The sequence below is a fragment of the Amblyomma mixtum genome, chromosome 4 (assembly GCF_055824585.1).
Source record: "Amblyomma mixtum isolate Tamu chromosome 4, ASM5582458v1, whole genome shotgun sequence".
Classification (NCBI taxonomy): Eukaryota; Metazoa; Arthropoda; class Arachnida; order Ixodida; family Ixodidae; genus Amblyomma; species Amblyomma mixtum.
In genome coordinates, this window is record NC_143015.1 from 21,890,857 (window position 1) to 21,910,630 (window position 19,774).

At 50.2% G+C, this 19,774-nt stretch overlaps 2 protein-coding genes across 9 annotated transcripts in view; both read right to left on the minus strand.

Annotated features, from left to right (window-relative positions):
* Nucleotides 1-1,033: 1,033 nt before the first annotated feature.
* On the minus strand, nucleotides 1,034-3,003 carry LOC149345846 (uncharacterized). The gene has a single exon (XM_089586245.1). It carries the CDS (start codon nucleotides 2,980-2,982, stop codon nucleotides 1,384-1,386), a length of 1,599 nt encoding a protein of 532 aa, XP_089442371.1. The 5' UTR covers nucleotides 2,983-3,003; the 3' UTR covers nucleotides 1,034-1,383.
* Nucleotides 3,004-13,991: 10,988 nt separating this feature from the next.
* Nucleotides 13,992-19,774, minus strand: part of LOC149345847 (phenoloxidase-activating factor 2-like) — a 115,356-nt gene continuing 109,573 nt past the window's right edge. For all 8 annotated transcript variants that reach the window (XM_089586248.1, XM_089586252.1, XM_089586246.1 and 5 more), the window contains 2 exons: nucleotides 14,455-14,615; nucleotides 13,992-14,392 (listed from right to left, as the gene is read on the minus strand). In XM_089586248.1, the coding sequence (XP_089442374.1) occupies nucleotides 14,207-14,392; nucleotides 14,455-14,615 (347 nt within the window). In that variant the 3' untranslated portion in view covers nucleotides 13,992-14,206. The remainder of the gene's footprint in view (nucleotides 14,393-14,454; nucleotides 14,616-19,774) is intronic.

A 19,774-nucleotide genomic window follows, 5' to 3' on the forward strand; every position in this document is an offset into this window, starting at 1 on the left:
ATCGTGCCCAGGAGCGGAAGATGGTTTTAGAGATGAAATTATTGATTCGATGCCTTCTGCTTCAATGGTTATGGGAAACATTGCTGGATAAACATTGTTGTGCGTAGATTGGGGCGTAATATTGGTAGTTGAAGAAAAGTTGCGCAGGAAAACTTCGTTAAGTACAGACGCACATTCGTTAGCTGGAATAACATTGGAAGAGCTGTCAATCAAGGTTATCATGTCATCCGCTTTGGGGTTAATCACACGCCAGAATTTTTTTATGTCGGTTTTAAGCATTGATGGCAGGGTATTATGAAGAAAGTTATTCTTTGCTTGTTTAAGCGCGGTTAAATACTCATGGGCTGCCAGTTTGTATTTAGTCCACCGTGTTATGCTAACAGAACCTTTCGCAGATTTGTAGAGACGCTTTTTTTTATTAGACAAGCGCTTGAGACAGGTGCTGTACCATGGAGCGTTATGGTTACAGACAAGGGTGCGAAGTGGGATGTATTTGTTTGTTAATTCAGCAATTTTGGAAGAAAACATATTCCAGTTAGACTGAACACTACGGCAGTCAAAGTCTTGTAGAAAGACGTCAAGGAAGACTGATAATTCAGTATTAATGGCTTCAAAATTAGCTTTTGCATAATTTCGAAATGGTTTGAAATTTTTAACGGTTTTTGGTCGCAAGATATTCAAGTTGAATGAAAGGGCCGAATGGTCGCTCAAGCCGGGTAAGTACGTGATGTCGGAAACAAGATCAGGTTGCGCTGTTAATACAAGGTCCAGTGTGTTTGCGACAGATTCCATAATTCTTGTAGGCTGCGTAACAAGTTGTGAAAACGAAAAAACAGAGCACATTTCTAAGAACTCATTGGCTAATGAAGAAAAAGGCTGTAAGGTTGGAGATCCAGTGTTCCATACTATATTTGGTAGGTTAAAATCGCCAAGCAGAAATAAAGGTAACGTGGGATAACGGCATGTAACGATGTTAATGATATCATGTACCTCATTTACGAAGTTAGATGAAAGGTTTGGGGGGCGGTAACAAACACCAATGATTATCTTCTGGTGGTTTAGTTCAACGATGGCCCAAACCATTTCTAAGTCAGTAGATACATGAATACACTGGGATGCAAGATCTTTCGAAATGGCTAAGAGCACGCCGCCTCCCTGTCGCATTGTTCGGTCACAACGATAGAGTGAAAAACGATGAGCGGTCTGAAAAAGTTCGTGATCTTGAACCTGTGAATGCAGCCACGTTTCTGTAAGCACTAAAATATCGGTATTGCAAGTATCTAAGACAGAAGTTAAGGAAGCGCGTTTATTCATGATGCTACGAATATTAGTAAAAAAAACTGATACGTGGGACGCGTCTTGTCCACTTCCCCTCGCGCTTTCCTAACTTGGGACGTGTTCACAATCAACATGCTCGCCGCTATCTCGTGGTTCGTACGCGGCATTTTCGCTGATGGTGTCTGTTGCCGCGTCATAGACGAACTGTTTTTTATTCATGATTAGTTTAGTGTATCTTAACTGGAAAGTACATGGTGGGGGCTGGCTTTTAGCGTACTCAATGAGTTTTTTTCGGGCATGGCGTATGGCGGGCGAAAAATCTTCGGAAATAGAGACATCATTTTCTTTTAGCTTTGCTCGCGCGGAAAGTACTTTGTCTTTTGTTTTCGTGCTGGCGAACTTGACAACAATTGGGCGACACTTATCGGGCGTGTAGCGACCTATGCGATGGGCGCGTTCTATTGCTGTGTCGGGTAGGCTGTCGATTGCTTCGGCTAGTGCTGCCCTTACGTTCGACTCTGACTGTTCCCATGATTCGCGAGAATCAGGGATTCCATGAAAAATTAAATTATTGCGTCGAGATCTATCCTCAAGTTCGTCAACACGCAGTTTTAAAGAGTCGAGCCGATTTGTCTGGACTTGTGCTGACACTTGAATTCCAGCAATGTCATCATCGAGACGGTCTAATACCTTTGTTTTTTCTTCAAGATTGTCTAACCTCGTCTGGATTGCCTCAATTTTGGTCTCGATGTTCTTTTGACCAACCTTAATTGCCTTAACGTCGCTAACCAACTCGGCCTGGCCCTTAGCGGATTCTACAGATCGTGCCTGGAGGTCCTTTAATAGCCGAAAAAGAACTTCCATCTGCTCCGAAGGATTGGCGGGCAAATGTTGCAGTTCAAGTAATGCTTCAGTATTACGCGTGGTGGGCCCCGGATTAGTCTCTACATCACCGGAGCGCAGTATGAGCATCACCATTGAGAAACAATCGCAGACAATTTCACAAAGCACTTGTTGGCACGGAAGCAATAGCAAGAACGGGTCGTCACTTTTCTTAGCATAAAGCGAAACGTTTTTACACACCTGCGAAGGGTAAAGATGCGCTGCATGAGCCATGGTGTTCCAAATGCTGCTTCCGTGCCAACTAAACGGACTGTCGCTCAGACAGACGCTTAAATTGCCACTGCGATGTGACGTCAGAGTCGACGATGAAGGTACGTAGAAAGCCGGGCGCATTAACTGTAGTGGATCCAGGTGAAGATAGTTGAAGGGCTGCTGGTAGAATGCGTCATCGCTTGATTGTAGCAGCGGTGTGGAAATGTCATCCGCCGAGTATGCCGGGGGCGGACACAGCAGTACCAAGAACGCGAAGATCGTCTGCGAAGGGTAAAGATGCGCTGCATGAGCCATGGTGTTCCAAATGCTGCTTCCGTGCCAACTAAACGGACTGTCGCTCAGACAGCCGCTTAAATTGCCACTGCGATGTGACGTCAGAGTCGACGATGAAGGTACGTAGAAAGCCGGGCGCATTAACTGTAGTGGATCCAGGTGAAGATAGTTGAAGGGCTGCTGGTAGAATGCGTCATCGCTTGATTGTAGCAGCGGTGTGGAAATGTCATCCGCCGAGTATGCCGGGGGCGGACACAGCAGTACCAAGAACGCGAAGATCGTCTGCGAAGGGTAAAGATGCGCTGCATGAGCCATGGTGTTCCAAATGCTGCTTCCGTGCCAACTCCGTGCCAAGTTTAAAAGATATGTCACATCACTGTAGCTTTGTAAATGTCCCGGACAGTTCCAACTAACTAGGAACGCCGTGTTGGATGTTTTTTTTTATCTGTGGGGGAGGGGGGCAGTTAAGAACTTGTTCCCGGTTTTGAGGGTCCTGTTACGGGTATCCCGTCTTTTCTTTTCGCTCAAGACAGCTGTGCCGCCGCTGCAGCAGGGTCGAGTTTGTGCTGTGTCCATTGCCTGACTAGAAGCTCTGGACGGCCGTGGGGAACCCGCTTGTTTACGGTTTAAGGGCCTGTCACACAGGCCTCCATGACGCTGACGCAGACCCGATGATGACACCGATGATCGGCTGGCCGGTCTGCAGACCGGGTCCGTTGCAGACCAAGCTGTCACACCAGGCCGACGGCGACACCAACACGACCGAAGACCAGATGTCTTCGGTGTGACTTGCCTTGAAGCCCGCGACGCCGACAAAACCAGCCAGCCGACCATCGGCGACGGCGTCTTGGCGAGATCAGCCGCTGGGCTAAAACATTCATCAAACACGAACTCGTTCCCGCTATAGTGTTGTTTCCTAACGTTCACAACAAGCTCTGGGATAGACGTGTCAAAAATGTATCATTTCTGAGGATCGTTGGCGAATACCGAGGTGCTGGTACAAGTTATAACTACGATGCTACGATACAAGCAAATTTCATCCTATAGCCGCTTTCTGCTGCTGCTTGGTGCGGCTCGCCTGGCGTCTGCTAGATCCGCAGCTGAAGGCGTTGCGGAAGTCGAGCACAACTTTATATTATTATGGGACGGGATCGCAGTCAAGGGCTGACTAGAGTAGCTCCTTTATTTCGGCGCTTTTCTTTTGTTTTCAGAGTTACTTCTTTTTCGTTTTTCCATCTTGGACAAAAGCTGGTGTATGCAGAGTGATCTCCTTCGCAGTTTGCACAGAGGAACGCCACTGCACCGCAGTTTTCATAGGCATGCTCTTTGGAGGCACATTTCGCGCAGGTTTAGTGACCGCGGCAGCTGTTTGACCCATGGATACGGCCATTGAAGCATCTGCGGGGGTTGGGTATGTAAGGTCGGGCTTGAATTTCCAGGCAGCCTGCGTCTATTGTTTCGGGCAATGTGCTTGCATAGAATGCGAGGATCAGGTGCTTAGTAGGGTTTTCTTTGTCTTTTCTTAGAAGCGCATAATGCACTGTGATATAATGGATAGTCTTTACCGGTTGCGATTCTTCGAATACTTACCACATTTTGGTTAACGAGACCACCCAACATTTCCTTTTCAGTGATGTGGAGAAAGAGTCAGAGATTACGCCACAGACGGTATTCTACGATCTTTGTTCAGTAATAGTGATTGGCACATTGCCAATAGATTCGTCAATTATGCTTGCTCCGGTTCATTATTCAGTTCGAGTAGGAGGTCTCCAATACTTATTTTGCTCACTTTGTACCTTAAAGGGGCCCAGAAACACAATCTTAGTTAACTGTTTTGCCTGTTGATTGCATACAGTGAGTTATAATGGTGCTATTAGCGTCGGTAATACCGCGTATATTCCGTTTTTTAATATTTTAATGTCCTCCCAAAAACAACTTCATGGCTCTGATGGTGTCGCCACACAGTGGCGGGTTTTTAGCAGCGGATATGACATCACCTGGCGCAAGCTTGATGATCGGACAAACAGTAAATATACTGCAAATTTTCTGAGTAAATAGAGACACATTTTGTCACCTGTTTGCGTTTTATATTAGATCAACAAAAACAACTTGTTTGTCTTAGATAAAAGCCCTGCAAAGCAAGTAAAATTAAAATACACCACCAGGGGCGCTCTGGCATGGAAACGACGCTGCCAGTCTCAGCAAGAACGAGTTACAGAGAGCAGGCAACCATGGAGTACAAACTTCCGCGACGTGCTCTGGCTGGCTGTTTTGATTGGTTGCGCCAGGTGCTGTCACTGGGAGAGCGAAATAGGAGTGGGAAGCCCCGCCAAAATCGAGTTGAGGGCAGCGTTTTATTTGCTTGTATTTTGAATTTTCTTCACTGAATAACTCCCGTTCCTGTGCATCGATTCCTGTAATTCTTTTTAAGTCAGCATCTGTGTGACATAAAGAACCCACCTGAAGTATAGCCGGTATCCCCCCAAGCAGTGTTTCGCAGCCCCTTTAAGCCTAAGGCATCGGTCAGACATTTTTGTACTCGGAAAGGAGACACAATTCGGGCTGGTTGCTCTTCAGCTTCGGAGTGTATTACGTGATATTTAGCAAAAGTTTTTGTTCTTTGCAGGGAGTCTGCAATGCCGTTATTGTTAACGTTATTGTTAATGGCAAATTCTGGCAAACGTGAGCCCCCTCACGTTGCAGCATTTTGAACATTTCGGTGTTCTTCTCGCACTGTGCATTGTAGGGAGAAGGTTTTGAACCTGGCGAAAAGTAGGCGTGCCCTGCAGTTTGCAAATTAATCATTTCTTGATGTTGTGATTGAATGATGCAAAATGTGGGCCAGACCCGTAGGCCTTTAAAACCGGGCCCCGGAGCCTGGAAACCTGTTTTTAGAAAGGTTTAGATCCGTTGCATCTTTTGCGATGCCAAGGAGGGAAGATGTTCACTTACCGAGTTCCATGTTGTGCTCGCTGCTCAATCTGCTGTGAAAATGTAAATTCATGTATAAAGCTTCAGCCTACTTTCCCCCAAGTCAAGTGCTGCCTGGCCTGTCTGTTATATCGCCTCGAACGGAGGCGCACCTTTCGAACAAAGAGCGAACTTCGAATCTCAACTACCACTAATGCAGGGACCACGCCTCTGCGCACACCCACCAAGCAGAACCCCTCGGATCAGTAATACACTTCAAGTTTCAGGACCAAGTGTTCATCCCACACTTTTTACCAATTCGTTTTGTTTTCGAGTAGCAAGGCACTGGAATGCCCTTCCCCACCACATTGCCGCCGTAACATGCCCGTATACATTCTCACCCACTGTGCATGCCTGCACAATTGATACTCACCCCTTTGTCTTTGTGACTCCCCATAAGGGGCATTTAAGGAAAACAAAATAGTGCGATGTGTGTGGCAAAGTGTAGAAACAATCAACACTTCATAGCCAAATGTGACGGTATCCATCCAGATGTCGATGCAGGAACACTCACTCTCCCTGAGGACGTTGGGTTTAGAGATAACAAAGGGCAGTTAATAAATCTGGGGTGGATTTGGGGAAAAAGCAATGCGTGGCGCAAAAGCAGATAGGTTTGGTTTGTTTTATGGGGTTTAACTTCCAAAGCGACTTAGGCTATGAGGGACGCCGTAGTGAAGGGATCCGGATATTTCGACTACCTGCGGTTCTTTAACGTGCACTGACATCGCGCAGTACACGGGCCTCTAGAATTTCGTCTTCATCGAAATTCTACCACTACGGCCGCGATCGAACTCTCGTCTTTCGGGTCAGCAGCCGAGTGCCATAAACACTGAGCCACCGCGACGGCCAAAAAAGTAGAGATGACATAAGGTTATAAGGATGTAACGTATTTAACCGAAGCGTGTTAGTGAAGCGTGTTAGTGAAGCGTATTTGTGAAGCGTGTAACTTTTGGGGAGATATGGGGTTTTAATTGAGGGAGATAATAGGTTTCCCCCGTTTAACCACGGCTGACACAGTTCAAAACCGTCAGGCCCCACCCGTGATCGCGTAAGTTATCGAGCGCATGCCGACCACGGCGGGCCTTGCTCTGAGGGAACAAAGAAACAACACTTTTGTCTGGCACAAACAAGGCATTTATTGCTACAACAACAGCAGCGCCAGCTAGCAACAAAATACGCTGAGGAATCGAGGACGTCCGACTCATCAGCACGGTTAGGAGCGAACGTTCGCCCACGCCAGGGCAAGGCGGAAACTGCGAGGCCGGACGGGACGAGCTGGCGGGCCACGAGGCCGCCCGCCGGCGGAGTGCGGATCCTTGCGCGTGAACGTCAGCGCGCGTCCAACTTGCCGAACTGAAGAGGGGCCGTCTACCCCGCGCGCGCGCAGCAAACACGCCATCTGTGGCGCTCGTGTCGGTGCGACGCCGGCGCCCTCCCTTGTTATTTAAAGTAACTAACACGTCTAAGGAGAGTGCATTCCTAGGAAGCGAACCACAGGGGACTAGTTGAGGGCCATTGCGGGGAAGCGAACCACAAGGGACAAGTAAAGCGCGTCCCCACTAACTGGAAACGTAAGTAAAGGGAATGGCGAATTTTAGAGCAATTTAAAACTCATTTAAATAAAAATGCAAAAAAAAGCCAAGCACGGTGGCGGCTGACACCATCCCGTTTCACAGGATACGCTCCCATCTCCTATTACACGTGCAATGGGAAAGCACGAACAATCTCTTAGGGGAAATTCAGGGGGCACTTTGTCTAAAGTGCGTGGAGGCGTTTTTTCCGCACCACTTTGACTGCCTCTGTGGCACTGGTGACATCACACACAATGACTAATTGCTAAGGAATGAAAAATTACTATTTGATGACTAATTACTGATCACTAATTACTGATTTAACTGCTAATTAATAACGCTTAAGCTCCGCCTTAAGGAGTGCAACGCGACAGCGTGTTGTAGTGCTACCAGAGAGTCCACCGAACCGCCACCACCCGTTCGGCGCAACGCCTTGCCCTCTGAAAGCAACGCTTGTTGAGGAAAGGAAATGGCGCAGTAATTCTCTGTTATCTCTGTAGACACCTGAAACACACCGTACAGGAAGGGAGGGAGTGGGAGTGAAAGAAGAAAGACAAAGAAAATAAATAGAATGATGAAAATTAAAACTGTATTTGAGGACAGGAAATTCCGCAGTAACTGTTTCGCATATCTCGGAGGAAAGCTGTCATTCGTTTGTAGAGGAAGGGAAGAAGAGGGAGTGAAATAAGAAAAAGATAGCGGGGCAGTAATGAAGAAAATGAAAATTGTATTTGTGCAAAGGAAATTCCGCAGCAACTGTCTTACATATCTGGGTGGACACCCGTCAAAAGTGTGACACCTACGCTGGCATCATCATCATCATAGAAACTTTATTGTATGCAGAGGAGTTTGGGGCTCGGCGACCCCTGGGCTTCCGCACTGCCCCACTGCACTCAAACGTTCATGTTCCTGCGGACCATGACGTCGGCAGCCCGGCTGGTTGCGATGCCCTGTTTGCCCGGGTCCGCGGAGCGCAGCAGGGTCTTCCATGCCTCCCAAGTGGTGAGGTGATCCAGGCTCAGCGGGGCAGGTCCAGGTCCGCCGGGCAGAGGAAGAGGATGTGGGAAAGGGTAGCGGAGGGATGCTGGCAGAGGATACAGGAAGGGCTAGTGGAGTGGTATCGGGATGGCAGATAGGGGGACGGCAGGGTGCGCGTACGGAGGCGTCGCCAGGTGGTAGTTGTCTAGGGAGGGGTGGGGTGGGGGCTAGAGCAGGCGCGCGGCTCGTAAGGCCTGCGTAAGATCGCTGAAGGAGTGCATGCGATCCCGCGTGATGCCCAGATCGGAGGCCGACGGCGCCGGGTTTAAAGAACCTCGGGCTAACGCATTGGCGGCCTCGTTACCGGGATTCCCGGAGTGCGCAGGCACCCAAATCAGCTCCACGTGGCGGGGCTGGTGGGCGGCAAGCGAGCTCAGTATGCTAAACGCAGGGACGTGAACTCGCCCGCGCGCGAAATTTAGTATCGTGGTTTTGGAGTCCGATAGCGTGCTTCCGTGTGTGCAAGCGTGTAGGCGATGGCTGCTTCCTCGGCTGCCTCCGAGGAGGTGACCGAGGGGAGGGGGACAGTAGCAAGAGGCTGTAGGGAGGAGTTGGCGGCGGCCACCGCCGCTTCCTCACCCGCGCATGCGGCGTCCACCCATACGGCATCCGATTCGGATCCGTAGTACTTGTGGAGTGCCTTTGCTCGGGCTCGGCGGCGCGACTCGATGCTGGGGGAGCGAGGGAGCGGTTTGATCAGAAGTTCTTGGTGGAGGGGCCGAGGGATGGGGAGGAGGGTAGAGTATTTCGCATGGGGTACGAATGTCTAGAGACTCCAGGATATGGCGACCAGTGGATGTTTGGGTGAGTCGTAAATATTGCGCTTGGCGATGGGCTTCCACAAGCTCCCAAACTGTGTTGTGGAGGCCCAGGTGTACAAGGCGTTCTGTGGAAGTGCTAACTGGCAGGTGTAGGGCCGTCTTGAACACAGTGCGTAACATGACATCCAAGGCGGCCGTTTAAGGTCTGGTGAGTCGGAGATAGGGAATTGTGTATAAGAAACGGCTGAGGACAAAGGCACGAATTAGGCGACATAGGTCGTGCTCCTTCGTGCCTCTTTGGTGGCCCGAAACTCTCCGGACGAGGTGCGATATCGCGCCTGTGACCTGCTTGAGCTTCTTGAGGGTTACGGTGTTTTTGCCATTGTTCTGGATTTGGAGCCCCAGAACCCGGAGGGTATCCACTTCCGCGATGTGAGAGCCACTCAGTTCAATGACAACGGGTGCGGTGGGGTATCCGCGGGTGGTTGGGCGGAGAATAAAGCGCTCAGACTTCTCTTGGGAGCACGAAAGTCCGATGCTCTGGGCGTGGTGTTGTGTGAGTGTGGTGGCGTTTTGTAAGGTGCCCGCTATGTCGTCATCACTACCGTAGGTGGTCCAGAGTGTGATGTCGTCCGCATAGAGGGTCTGTTTCAGATTAGTTATGGTAGACAGCTTCCGGGCGTAGGGGATGAGGGTGGCGTTGAACGGGAAAGGAGCGAGCACGGACCCCTGTGGGGTGCCGGCGCTCCTAAGGGTGTAGAGTGGGGAGGCAAGGGGGCCAAAATGAACCTCAACCATGCGGCCCGTGAGAAAAGCCTGAATGTAAGTGTACATCCTTGCACCTATATTCAAGGGGAGAGGGCAGTCATAATCTCCTGATATTCGACGCGATCAAAGGCTTAGGAGAGATCAAAAGCTAAGACTGCCTTTGTGTGGGCCGGCGCTGCAGCATGGGCGTCCTGAGCGGTAAGATGGGGGCGGAAGTACACCATGCTCTGCGGGTAAAGGTCGTTGTCCGCCATGTGAAGTGTCAACCTCGCTAGCGCCACCTCCTCGAAAAGTTTTCAGAGACATGAAGTGAGCGATATTGGGCGTAAGTTTTCTATAGTAAGGGACTTGTTCGGTTTTGGTGTGAATATTACCTTGGCGTGTCACCAGGACTGTAGGAGGGTGCCCTCGGCGCAGCATTTGTTGAAGTAGTCTTTAATCTGGGTGACTGATCATGGGTGACTGGGTGACTTATCCTAGGTGACTAATTCATCCAGGTTGCGGAGCACAGAATTGGAAATTTTGTCAAGACCCGGTGCCGAATTCGTGCAGAGAGTCAGGAGGGCCGCTCTGACTTCCGCCTCAGATATATCTGCGTGCAGTTCCAGGTTAGGCTGGCCTCTGTAAAGGGGCATAGGGTCATGTGGGCCGGGTGAGGTGTATGTCCGTTGGAGGGTGTCTGGGAGTGCTTCCGAGTTGCTGTTGTGTGCGTGTAAGAGGTGTATGACGTGGTATTGTGTAGAGGATTTGGACTGTGTGGGATCTATAAGATGTCTGAGGAGTTGCCAAGCTAGCTTGTTGGACAGTTTGCCGGCCAGTCCGTCTGAAACTTGCCTCCAGTTATAGCGGCAGAGCTCCTCCGCGTGTTCTTGTATCTGCGTTTGCAGCGCGGCCAGCCGCTGTTTAAGCATTCTGCTGAGCTTGTGTTTCCAGCGCTCGAGGAAGCTGTGGTAGGCCTCCAAGAGCTGGGAAAGGCGAGAGTCTGGGGTGGGGGTGTCTTGTGTTGTTGCGATGTGTTGTGATGGACATCGGTCGTAAGTGATTGTACCCATTCGTCGATGTCCGTAATAGGTGTATTTGGGAGGTCTTTCCACGATGCGCGAATGGCGTCCCAGTTCACCAGATTGTGAGTGAGGTATGTAGAGCGGGGTTTTTGAAGGGGAGCGAGATATTAATGAGGTAGTGATCGCTTCCCAGTGTGTGTTGTGTTCTTGTCCACGTGGTTCCACGGCTGAGCGTCAGGTTCGGACTGGTGTCCATGCTGACGCTGTTTCCGATCCGCGTGGGTGTGTGGAAATTGTTGCGAGTAGTGAGGCGCAGTTCCTGTACTAGGGTCCAGAGGCGCTGGCCACGGCCTGTACTGTAAAGGTAACCCCAGTCGGTGTGCTGGCAGTTGAAGTCCCCTCCAATGAGGAGAGGGTGCTTGACTACGAGTCGGTGGAGGCCCCGCAGTAGTGTCTCCAGGGAAGACATCGAGTGAGATGGGGGTGATATATATTTGCAATAAAGATGGGGGGCATTGTGTGTGTGTGGTGTATGATATCCGTGATTACGCAGGGTTTCTCTGAAGTTATGGTGTGTGATTGGTGGGTGATCAAACGGTGTACAAGTGTGGAGACCCTGGGTTTGTCCGTGGCGTGTGAGTGGTAGAGGCAGTGTCGCATCCCATGTAGTCTGCTGATAAGCTTCTGTCCACAACGATGAGGCCTTAACCCCTTCACCGTTTTTTTATATCGACGGATTTCATAACAAAACTGCTTATTTTTTTTATTCCTGATTTCGATTATTATTGCAATAAAAAGCATGCATTCGATCTTTGAAAAATATTTGGAGCAAACACAATGTAAAATTAGCATATTGAAGTTTATTATTCCTCACAATACAGAAAACCAACTTGTGGTTGGTAATGAGCGATAAAAATTAAAGAATGACCATCATCAGGCTAGCCTACAGTGAACGTCTTATGAGGAACTGCCAGAAAAGGAAACTGAGGGGGTTGCGTTGGAATGCTACTGGCGTTGATCTTCATCTACTGACGCGCACCCTCAAAGTTCACTTCTGAGCTCTCCTCTTCTTCATCGGAAAAACTGCTCAGCATAACGTCATCACTGTCGTCCTCGCTCCCTGAAACAATGTACACTTCGGTGTCTAAGTCACCATCGTCTGAAGAAGATGACGACGAAGAAAAGCGTCTTTTCCGCGAAGACGGGCCAGGAATACACGCGTCGCCTCCGCCGGGTGCCATTTTTAAAACCCAGGTTGCCATACGAAAAAAACGTTTATGCGGTAGAAGAAAACGAAATAAACAGGTCAGTGCTGCCATCTGTTGACCAAAATGCCATCTAAGCCACGCACGAGCGCTGATCGTCCGAAACGCTGAAGGGAAGAACCTATTCAGCGAGGACGAGCTACAGTCGTCCAAAACAGTTTAGGGACAGCTTGGCAGGGACGAGCCCAGCTCGTCCAAAACGGTTAAGGGGTTAAAAACTTTCGCCTTGAAACGGGCGAAGAGATTCCTAGATAATGAATTATAGAGCATTAAGGGGGCACAGCAAATATACTGAGAGGTATTTGAAAAAGAAATAATGATGCGAGTCTTACTTCCGGGAATGCGGTTCCGTGCTTAAGCGCAGAAGTTCAGTCCAGGTTAGAAGTGAATCGTACAGCTGTTTTTACGATTAAGGCTAGGGACCCGCAGCAAAACCACAAATGGGGCAGGACAGAGGCTATGGGTGCTCGAAGAATTGGGTGCTCGGAGAAAAATATATGAAGAAATAATATATGAACGAAAGTGGACGGTAGCAGATGGGCAGCTAATGTGGTTAAATACTTTTGAAGAAAGTGTTCACTCGCAGTGGCGGAAACAGGTTTTCAAACAAACAAGGGAGTATGCAGGAAACAGGGAGAAATAGGTAGCTTGAAGCACCAGGCGAAAAACGCTGACGGCAAGAGTAGGAATAATTACATGGAAAAGAAGCATACTGTTGAAATATGCAGAAATTGGAAGAGACAAATCAGGAAGGAATAGGTCTATCATAGACAGTGCCTTACTATATGAAGCTAGATCAAAGTCTTAAAACGCGAAGGGGCAAAAAATTTAACTGTACACCCTCCAGAAGAAATTGAAACCTCATGCTATAATGTGGCCGTATCCATCCAGGTGTCGGTACAGGCACAGTCACTCGCCCCGAGGCCCCAGGGCTGAGAAATAATGCAATATGTGACCAAATCCGCAGTAGGCGTCCCCAAAAAGTGATTGGAAGGTTCGTGGCTCAAAAGCAGGGCAGTGATATAAGGCTACTGGCTCAGAAGTGATTACGGCGGTGATGAATTTTTATGGCGCAAGGTCTTCTGTGGCCATGGAGCGCCATGACAGCTTTTTCTTCCACTTAAGGTTGAGACAAAGGCCCATTTCCCGAGCATTTCACCTTACAGAAGCCGAGCGCCAGGCAGGGGAAGCTTGTGCCCATTTTACCACCGGTGGGTACCGGGCGGCACTGGGAATCGGGCACCGTACGTACCTGCCGCATTCGAGGCGGATGCTCAAAGGACAAGGCCACATTGAGTAAAAATGTAGATTTTGTACATAATACTCTTAAATTGGACTGCAGATTTGGTAGAGTAATGTAACGAAGAATACCGAGCATGGTGGCCCCTGCCGCGACCGCGTTTCAAAGGGGACGCTCCTAGTATGCATGCATCCATGACTGGGGGATAGAAAAGCGGGGAGATCAGCGAAGAGATAACACTAGTTTGCTACCCTAATTCGGGGTCAGACGAAATCGCCATACAGGACTCTAGACGGCGCTAGGACCGTCCGCTCCCCACAGCCCCAGAAATCGGTGGTTCGGGGGCCGCGGAAAAGTCTGCAGAAACTTACCAATGACTTCATCGCCTGTAACGCAGGCACGATTCATCCAAAGGGAAAAGTAGCCGATAGAGCCTCAGATGCTATGATTGGTTGGTTACATAGAATGGTTCAGTTAAAGCAGTCTAATTATTTTGCTGTCACTTTTTTGCGTAGCTTTATACATCATGATGAATACATGCAAGGTCTATGCGTTTCAGATCGCCGGTGTAAGTTTCAACCCTAAACAGAGTGAACAAGACGACAATGTCGCAACAGCTAGCTCAGCCTGGTGCCGACCTTCCCTATGTGCAGACAGCACCGCGTAATTATTGCACCCGTATATGCAGCAATAGAAGGAAACAAACATAAAAACAAGATGTTTGCGCTTTATTAAAATTATGTACAGGACTGCAATCACACTGCGCCCAGATGTACGTACGAGATGAGCTGAACAAATGGATGAGCAACATTTTCGCAACGAAACTCTGCAGAGAGCAGCCGGCTTTGAAGGCACCGGAGGAAAGATAAAAGTAAAAATAAAGGACCAAGCGCCAATTGTGGCAAGGGTGACCTCGAGGTGGTTACTTCGGGTAGAACTCGGAGATGGGCAGGCGGGTAACCTCGGAGATCCAGTCGAGGTATTTGGCGACGCGGACGTAGACGCCTGGCACGTCAGGAGTGCCGCAGTCGATGCCCCAGGCGACCAGGCCAGCCAGGTGGTAGCGGCCGTCGGCGCTGTAGCAGGACAGAGGACCGCCGCCGTCACCCTGCGAAGAGACGCGCCATGTCCACACACGCGAGTCCCCAAGAGGAGAGCGCGGAGCCGCACCTTGCAGGAGTCCACTCCGTCCTCGGTGCCGGCGCAGATGAAGCCCTCGTGGAGGCGGAAGTAGCGACCCAGCCGTGTCTGGCGGAGCAGGTTCTGGCAGGTCGGGTTGTCGATCACCGGCACATTCACCTCCTTCATGATGTTGGCGAACTTGCCCGTGCCTGCGTTGGTTTCCTGCACTCAATACCTTTCCAGAACTCGAGTTGCGCAGGCGCTTTCCACACCGAGAAGTGGCAGCAACGGGAGACAGCGTGCACTCTAAGCAACCAGCTTTATGCTTTCATCTGATGCAGTGGCGAAAAGTATCCAAGTAAGCGAATGTGCAGTGTGCCACAGTGCACATACAGAGCGGTTGGTTTCCTCAGAAATTTAAATTATAGGGGCAGTGCCGAAAATTCCAGAGTTGGGGTGATGGTAGTGGAAAGCGGTAGTCATGTTTAAATTTTTTTGTGTCGTTCATGCTTCCCGTAGGCCTAGCACCGTTTATGGCTGCAACGCTCGTGGCAAAGACGCCCAAAATTCTGTGTGTAAAAAAAATCGCTACTCATTAAAGGGGTGCCTTTAAAAAAATCAAGGGGATATGTACAACAATGAATTCGGGGAGTGTAGAGAAATAACCTTTTCCAAGCTCTGAATCGGAAAGGCCGTGATGCGAATGCGTGAAGCATGCATTTCGCTCACGACGGCTGCATGATCGTAATTTTAATGAGACGTACAGCCCCCGTCAAAACTATACAGTCCAAGGGGTTTGCTTGCGGGGCCTGCAGCGTGCCCAGTTATGCACCCTAAGCGACCGTAATCTCTCGAACCATAAATGGCTTCGAGTCCTCAATCCTGCCAAGCTCTGGACTACTAGAGGTGAGCCGCGCTAAACAGTTTAGAAGCAATCCCCTTGGACTGTATACTTTTGATGGGGACTATACATGTTTGTGAACCGTTACGCACGATGTGTCAATAAAGCATTGTGGAATGCGCACATGCGGAAATATTCCAGCTATACTGTTTGTGTATGCAATTGACAGCGCATGAGTGCATTTCTGTTCATGCCATGAAAAGAAAACAAGGACACTGAAGTCTTCATCAGTGGAGAAATTCGAAAGCACTGTGTTTGTTGCTGCTGCTGTGTTTTACTACTAGACCACATCGACAATCTTTGGTTACGACATACTACGGCGCTTCGTTATATCCGGTCTTGTTCCTTGTATCCAACTTTTGGTTACGGCATTCTACGACACGAAGAACCGTTGCGTCACAATTTTAATACGAAAACTGGTTTTTGAGGAAAAGAAAGGGCGCAGTAACTGACATCTCGGTGGACACCTCAAATGCACCTTAAGAGAAAATGTAGTCTCAGAAAGAACGCAACTGAAGGTGCATATGTCATCGGTTCGAACCCCTGCTGCAAGCCAGCCTCCAACTTGACTGAAACCTGTCAGCTATACGCATAGAGAAATGCTGCGTCACCCCCCGGAACGCTGACTGACCAACGGTTGCTCAAAATTTTAGTTCGAATGTGGTCGGGAATGCTGCGATCACATTGAAGTCAACCAGTGATGGTAAACTGGTTTTGAGTAAAGGAAATGGCGCAGTATCCGTCTCACATATAGCTCAGGACGTCCCTCCGGTACTATTCTCCGACGGCTATGCGGAGTGGGCAACACAGGTCACCAACATACAGAAACAACACACGCAAACACTTCACGCCACCGACGAGATCCCCGCAGTGGACAATCACCTCCTGCATCTGTGGGAGGCGCGCTGGAGCTTAACAAAACGATGGAAGAAACACAAGACGAATCGCAAACTTAGAGCTCGCATTGCGCAACTTACGGAGCAGGCTGCGGCATATGCCGCCCATCTCACAGACACCAACTGGATAGAACGCTGCAACTCGGAAACGCGTCAGATGAGCTCGAAGGGGGCTTGGCGTCTCTTGCGCAGCCTCATCGACCCTTCTCAAACGAAAGGGGAGACGCAAAAACAGCTCCGGCGGGCTCTGCACGGGTACCAAGGTACGACGGCGCAACTTGCGGACACTTTGTGCGACAGGTATCTCTGCCGCACAAATGACCCGGTTGGGCCCGAGTACACGTACTCCGGCAAGCCAAATCAGGATTTAGACGCCCCTTTTGAGTTGCATGACCTTAAGGCGGCCCTGGCTAAAATGCACCGAGGTGGGGCACCGGGTCGGGATCGCATAACAGTGAAACTGTTGGCGAACCTCTCCAACTCTGCATACCTCCATTTGCTACAATACATAAATCAGATCTGGGATGGGTGTCCGCTCCCACTCGAATGGAAAACATCGCTTGTAACGTTCATCCCCAAAGCAGGTAAAGCCGTGACTACGGACAACTTGAGACCCATCTCATTAAACGGAGAAAAAACCAGTCACACAAGACGACGGACAAGAAGAGTGTACACACCACAACGACTGGTCGTTGTGGTGTGTACACTCTTCTTGTCCGTCGTCTTGTGTGACTGGTTTTTTCTCCGTTTACAATGTACCAACTGGCCCGCATTTCAACCCTTCTCCATCTCATTAACCTCGTGTGTGGGAAAGCTCATGGAGACGATGGTTCGGGATCGCCTCTCCATACATGGAGGGTAAGGACCTCTTTGCAGACACTATGTTCGGGTTCCGCCCGCACATGTCTGCACAGGATGTCCTACACAGGGACATAATACGACCCACAGCCATGCAACAAAACGACAAGGCCATTCTTGCCCTCGATCTTAAGGGGGCGTTTGACAATGTTAAACATGGCACCATACTCTCTAACTTGAACACCACTAACTGCGGGGCGAAAGTCTTCTATGTCAGAGACTTCCTCTCTGCGCGTCAGGCACTCCTGCGGATCGAGGACGAGGAATACGGCCCGTACTCTATGGGTACACGAGGTACACCACAGGGGGTGGTGTTATCACCGCTCCTTTTCAACATCGCCATGATGCACCTGCCCGGAGGACTGGCTCAGGTGGATGGCATAAAACACGCAATCTACGCAGACGACATTACAATCTGGACCACCGAGGGGAGCCTTGGGGAGATGGAGGACCGCCTTCAGCAGGCCGCCTCCATAGTCGAAGCATATGCTGCCGACTGTGGTCTCCAATGTGCTCCCGCCAAATCAGAGCTTCTACACGTCAGGACAAACCACAAGGACAACACGTCTCTACACATATCTCTGTCGGGCGGTCCCATCAGAGAAGTGGCGGAGCTGCGGATCCTGGGTCTGTTCATCAATAACAAACTTAGGCCGGACTCTACTATAGCGAAACTCAGGAGCATAGGTGAACAGGTAGGGCGCATGATCCGCCGTGTTTCCAACAAGCGGGGTGGTCTGCGGGGCAGGGACGCGCTACGGCTCGCCCATGCCTTCGTGACCAGCCGGATCATCTACGCCGTGCCGTACCTACGCACCACCAAACAACAAGACGAGCGCATTGACGCCATCATCAGGAAGGCAACAAAGCGAGCACTGGACCTCCCGGTGGCTACCTCCAACGCCAAACTGAAGGCGTTGGAAGTGGTAAACTCCTATCAGGAGTTGCGGGAGGCCCACCTCGTGAATCAATATACGCGGCTATCGCAGACGGTGCCTGGGCGCCGCCTGCTAAACCGCTTACACATCCAACACACATGCATACCAGAGGGAACGGAGAACAACCCGGTGCTGTGGCGCCACATGCTCTTGGTTGCTCCGCTCCCGCGTAACATGGACATGGCTTCACATGAAGGCAGACGACAAGCGCGGGTTCGCACGCTTGAGAGGCAATATGGCTATAAAGAGGGCGTCTATTACGTGGACATCACAGGGCCGTCGCCCGCGGGATTCTTCACGGCTGCCGTAGTCCACCGGGGAATGAATGTCGATGGGCTATCTTTTCGGGCCCCAAATTCAACACGAGCGGAGGAAGTCGCAATAGCTCTCGCTGCCGCCGATCGAAAATCGAAAACGGTTATCACAGACTCTCGCCTAGCCTGTGAACATTATCTTGCAGGCGAAATATCACCTCTTGGCTCGCAAATTCTAAGACGCGCTCTCGCCGATCCAACTCGCACAAAAGTGATCTGGGCTCCTGGCCACCAGGGTCTACGAGGGAATGAGGCCGCTGATGCGGCCGCCCGAGCGCTCACACACACCGGGCTCCTCATCCTAGCTCTCATGGCTCAGAAGCACATAAACCGCTTCTGCGGTTCCGCGAAATCCTAATTTATTATTGCGACAGCCGCCGTCTCTACCCGGCACCTGCCGAGGGGCTGAGTAAGGCGGAGGAGCGAACTCTGTGGCGCCTGCAGACAGGAACCCTTCTCTGTCCTGCAATAGCAAAACACTTCGATGCGAACACAGATGGGCGCTGCCCGCACTGTGGAGAGATCTGCGATATCTTTCACATGGTGTGGGCATGTACTCAGAATCCTCACCTTCCCCCCTCCCCCACCCCCACCCGAGAGGCATGGGAGACTACCCTCCTCAACTGCTCCACACTGGAGTCCCAAAGGGCTCTGGTCAAGCGGGCGCGAGACGGGGCCTCGTCATGCGGTGTCCCGGACTAAGGACACCGACCATGCAGCAGGGTTTTTTTTTATTAACCCTCGAACTCTGTTTGATTAAAGTTTTTCACCACCACCGCCGTAAGCGAAGGGAGGAAGGTAGGAGTGAAAGAGAAAGAGGTGCCGTAGTGGAGGTCTCCGGATAATTTCGACCACCTGGGTATCTTTAACGTGCACTGACATCGCACTGCACACGGGCATCGAAACGCGGCCGCCGCGGTCGGGTTCGAACCCGGGTCCTCCGGTTCGGTAGACGAGCGCCTTACCACTGAGCCACCGCGGCGGGAACCAGTGATGCTATTACTGGTATTTCGTCTGAGCCGTTGGGTATCTGCTGCTGAAACAAGCGCGGTCGCTGCGGCGGACGCTATTTTGCGCCGCGCGTCCCTGTTTGAGACGTTCCCCTCAAATTTACAAAATCGATTAAATTAGCGATGATTGCGCGATGTAATTCATCCAGTTAACTAATTATTTCAGTGGCTTCAATAAATTTATTCTAGAATGAAGTATTTCGTCAATTAAATTAAATTGCCGATTAATTCGCAACTTAATTTACGAATTCAGTACCCATTCAGCCATTTTGGTTAATTAATAATGCATGCTAATGCAATTTACTACACTATTAATTACCATGCATGACTGACAGTTCGTGCGGACACGCTCTGATGATAGGCCCTGCACACGCTATTCATGCGAGAATAAATGCTTTCCCAGTAATATTAAAATGAAGGCAGCGCCTGCTCTGGTGGCGGCCATCAGAAC

What these genes read in the sequence shown, in the direction of transcription:
- LOC149345846 (XM_089586245.1), bottom strand. Translation starts at nt 2,982, where the DNA reads ATGGCTCATGCAGCGCATCTTTACCCTTCGCAGACGATCTTCGCGTTC.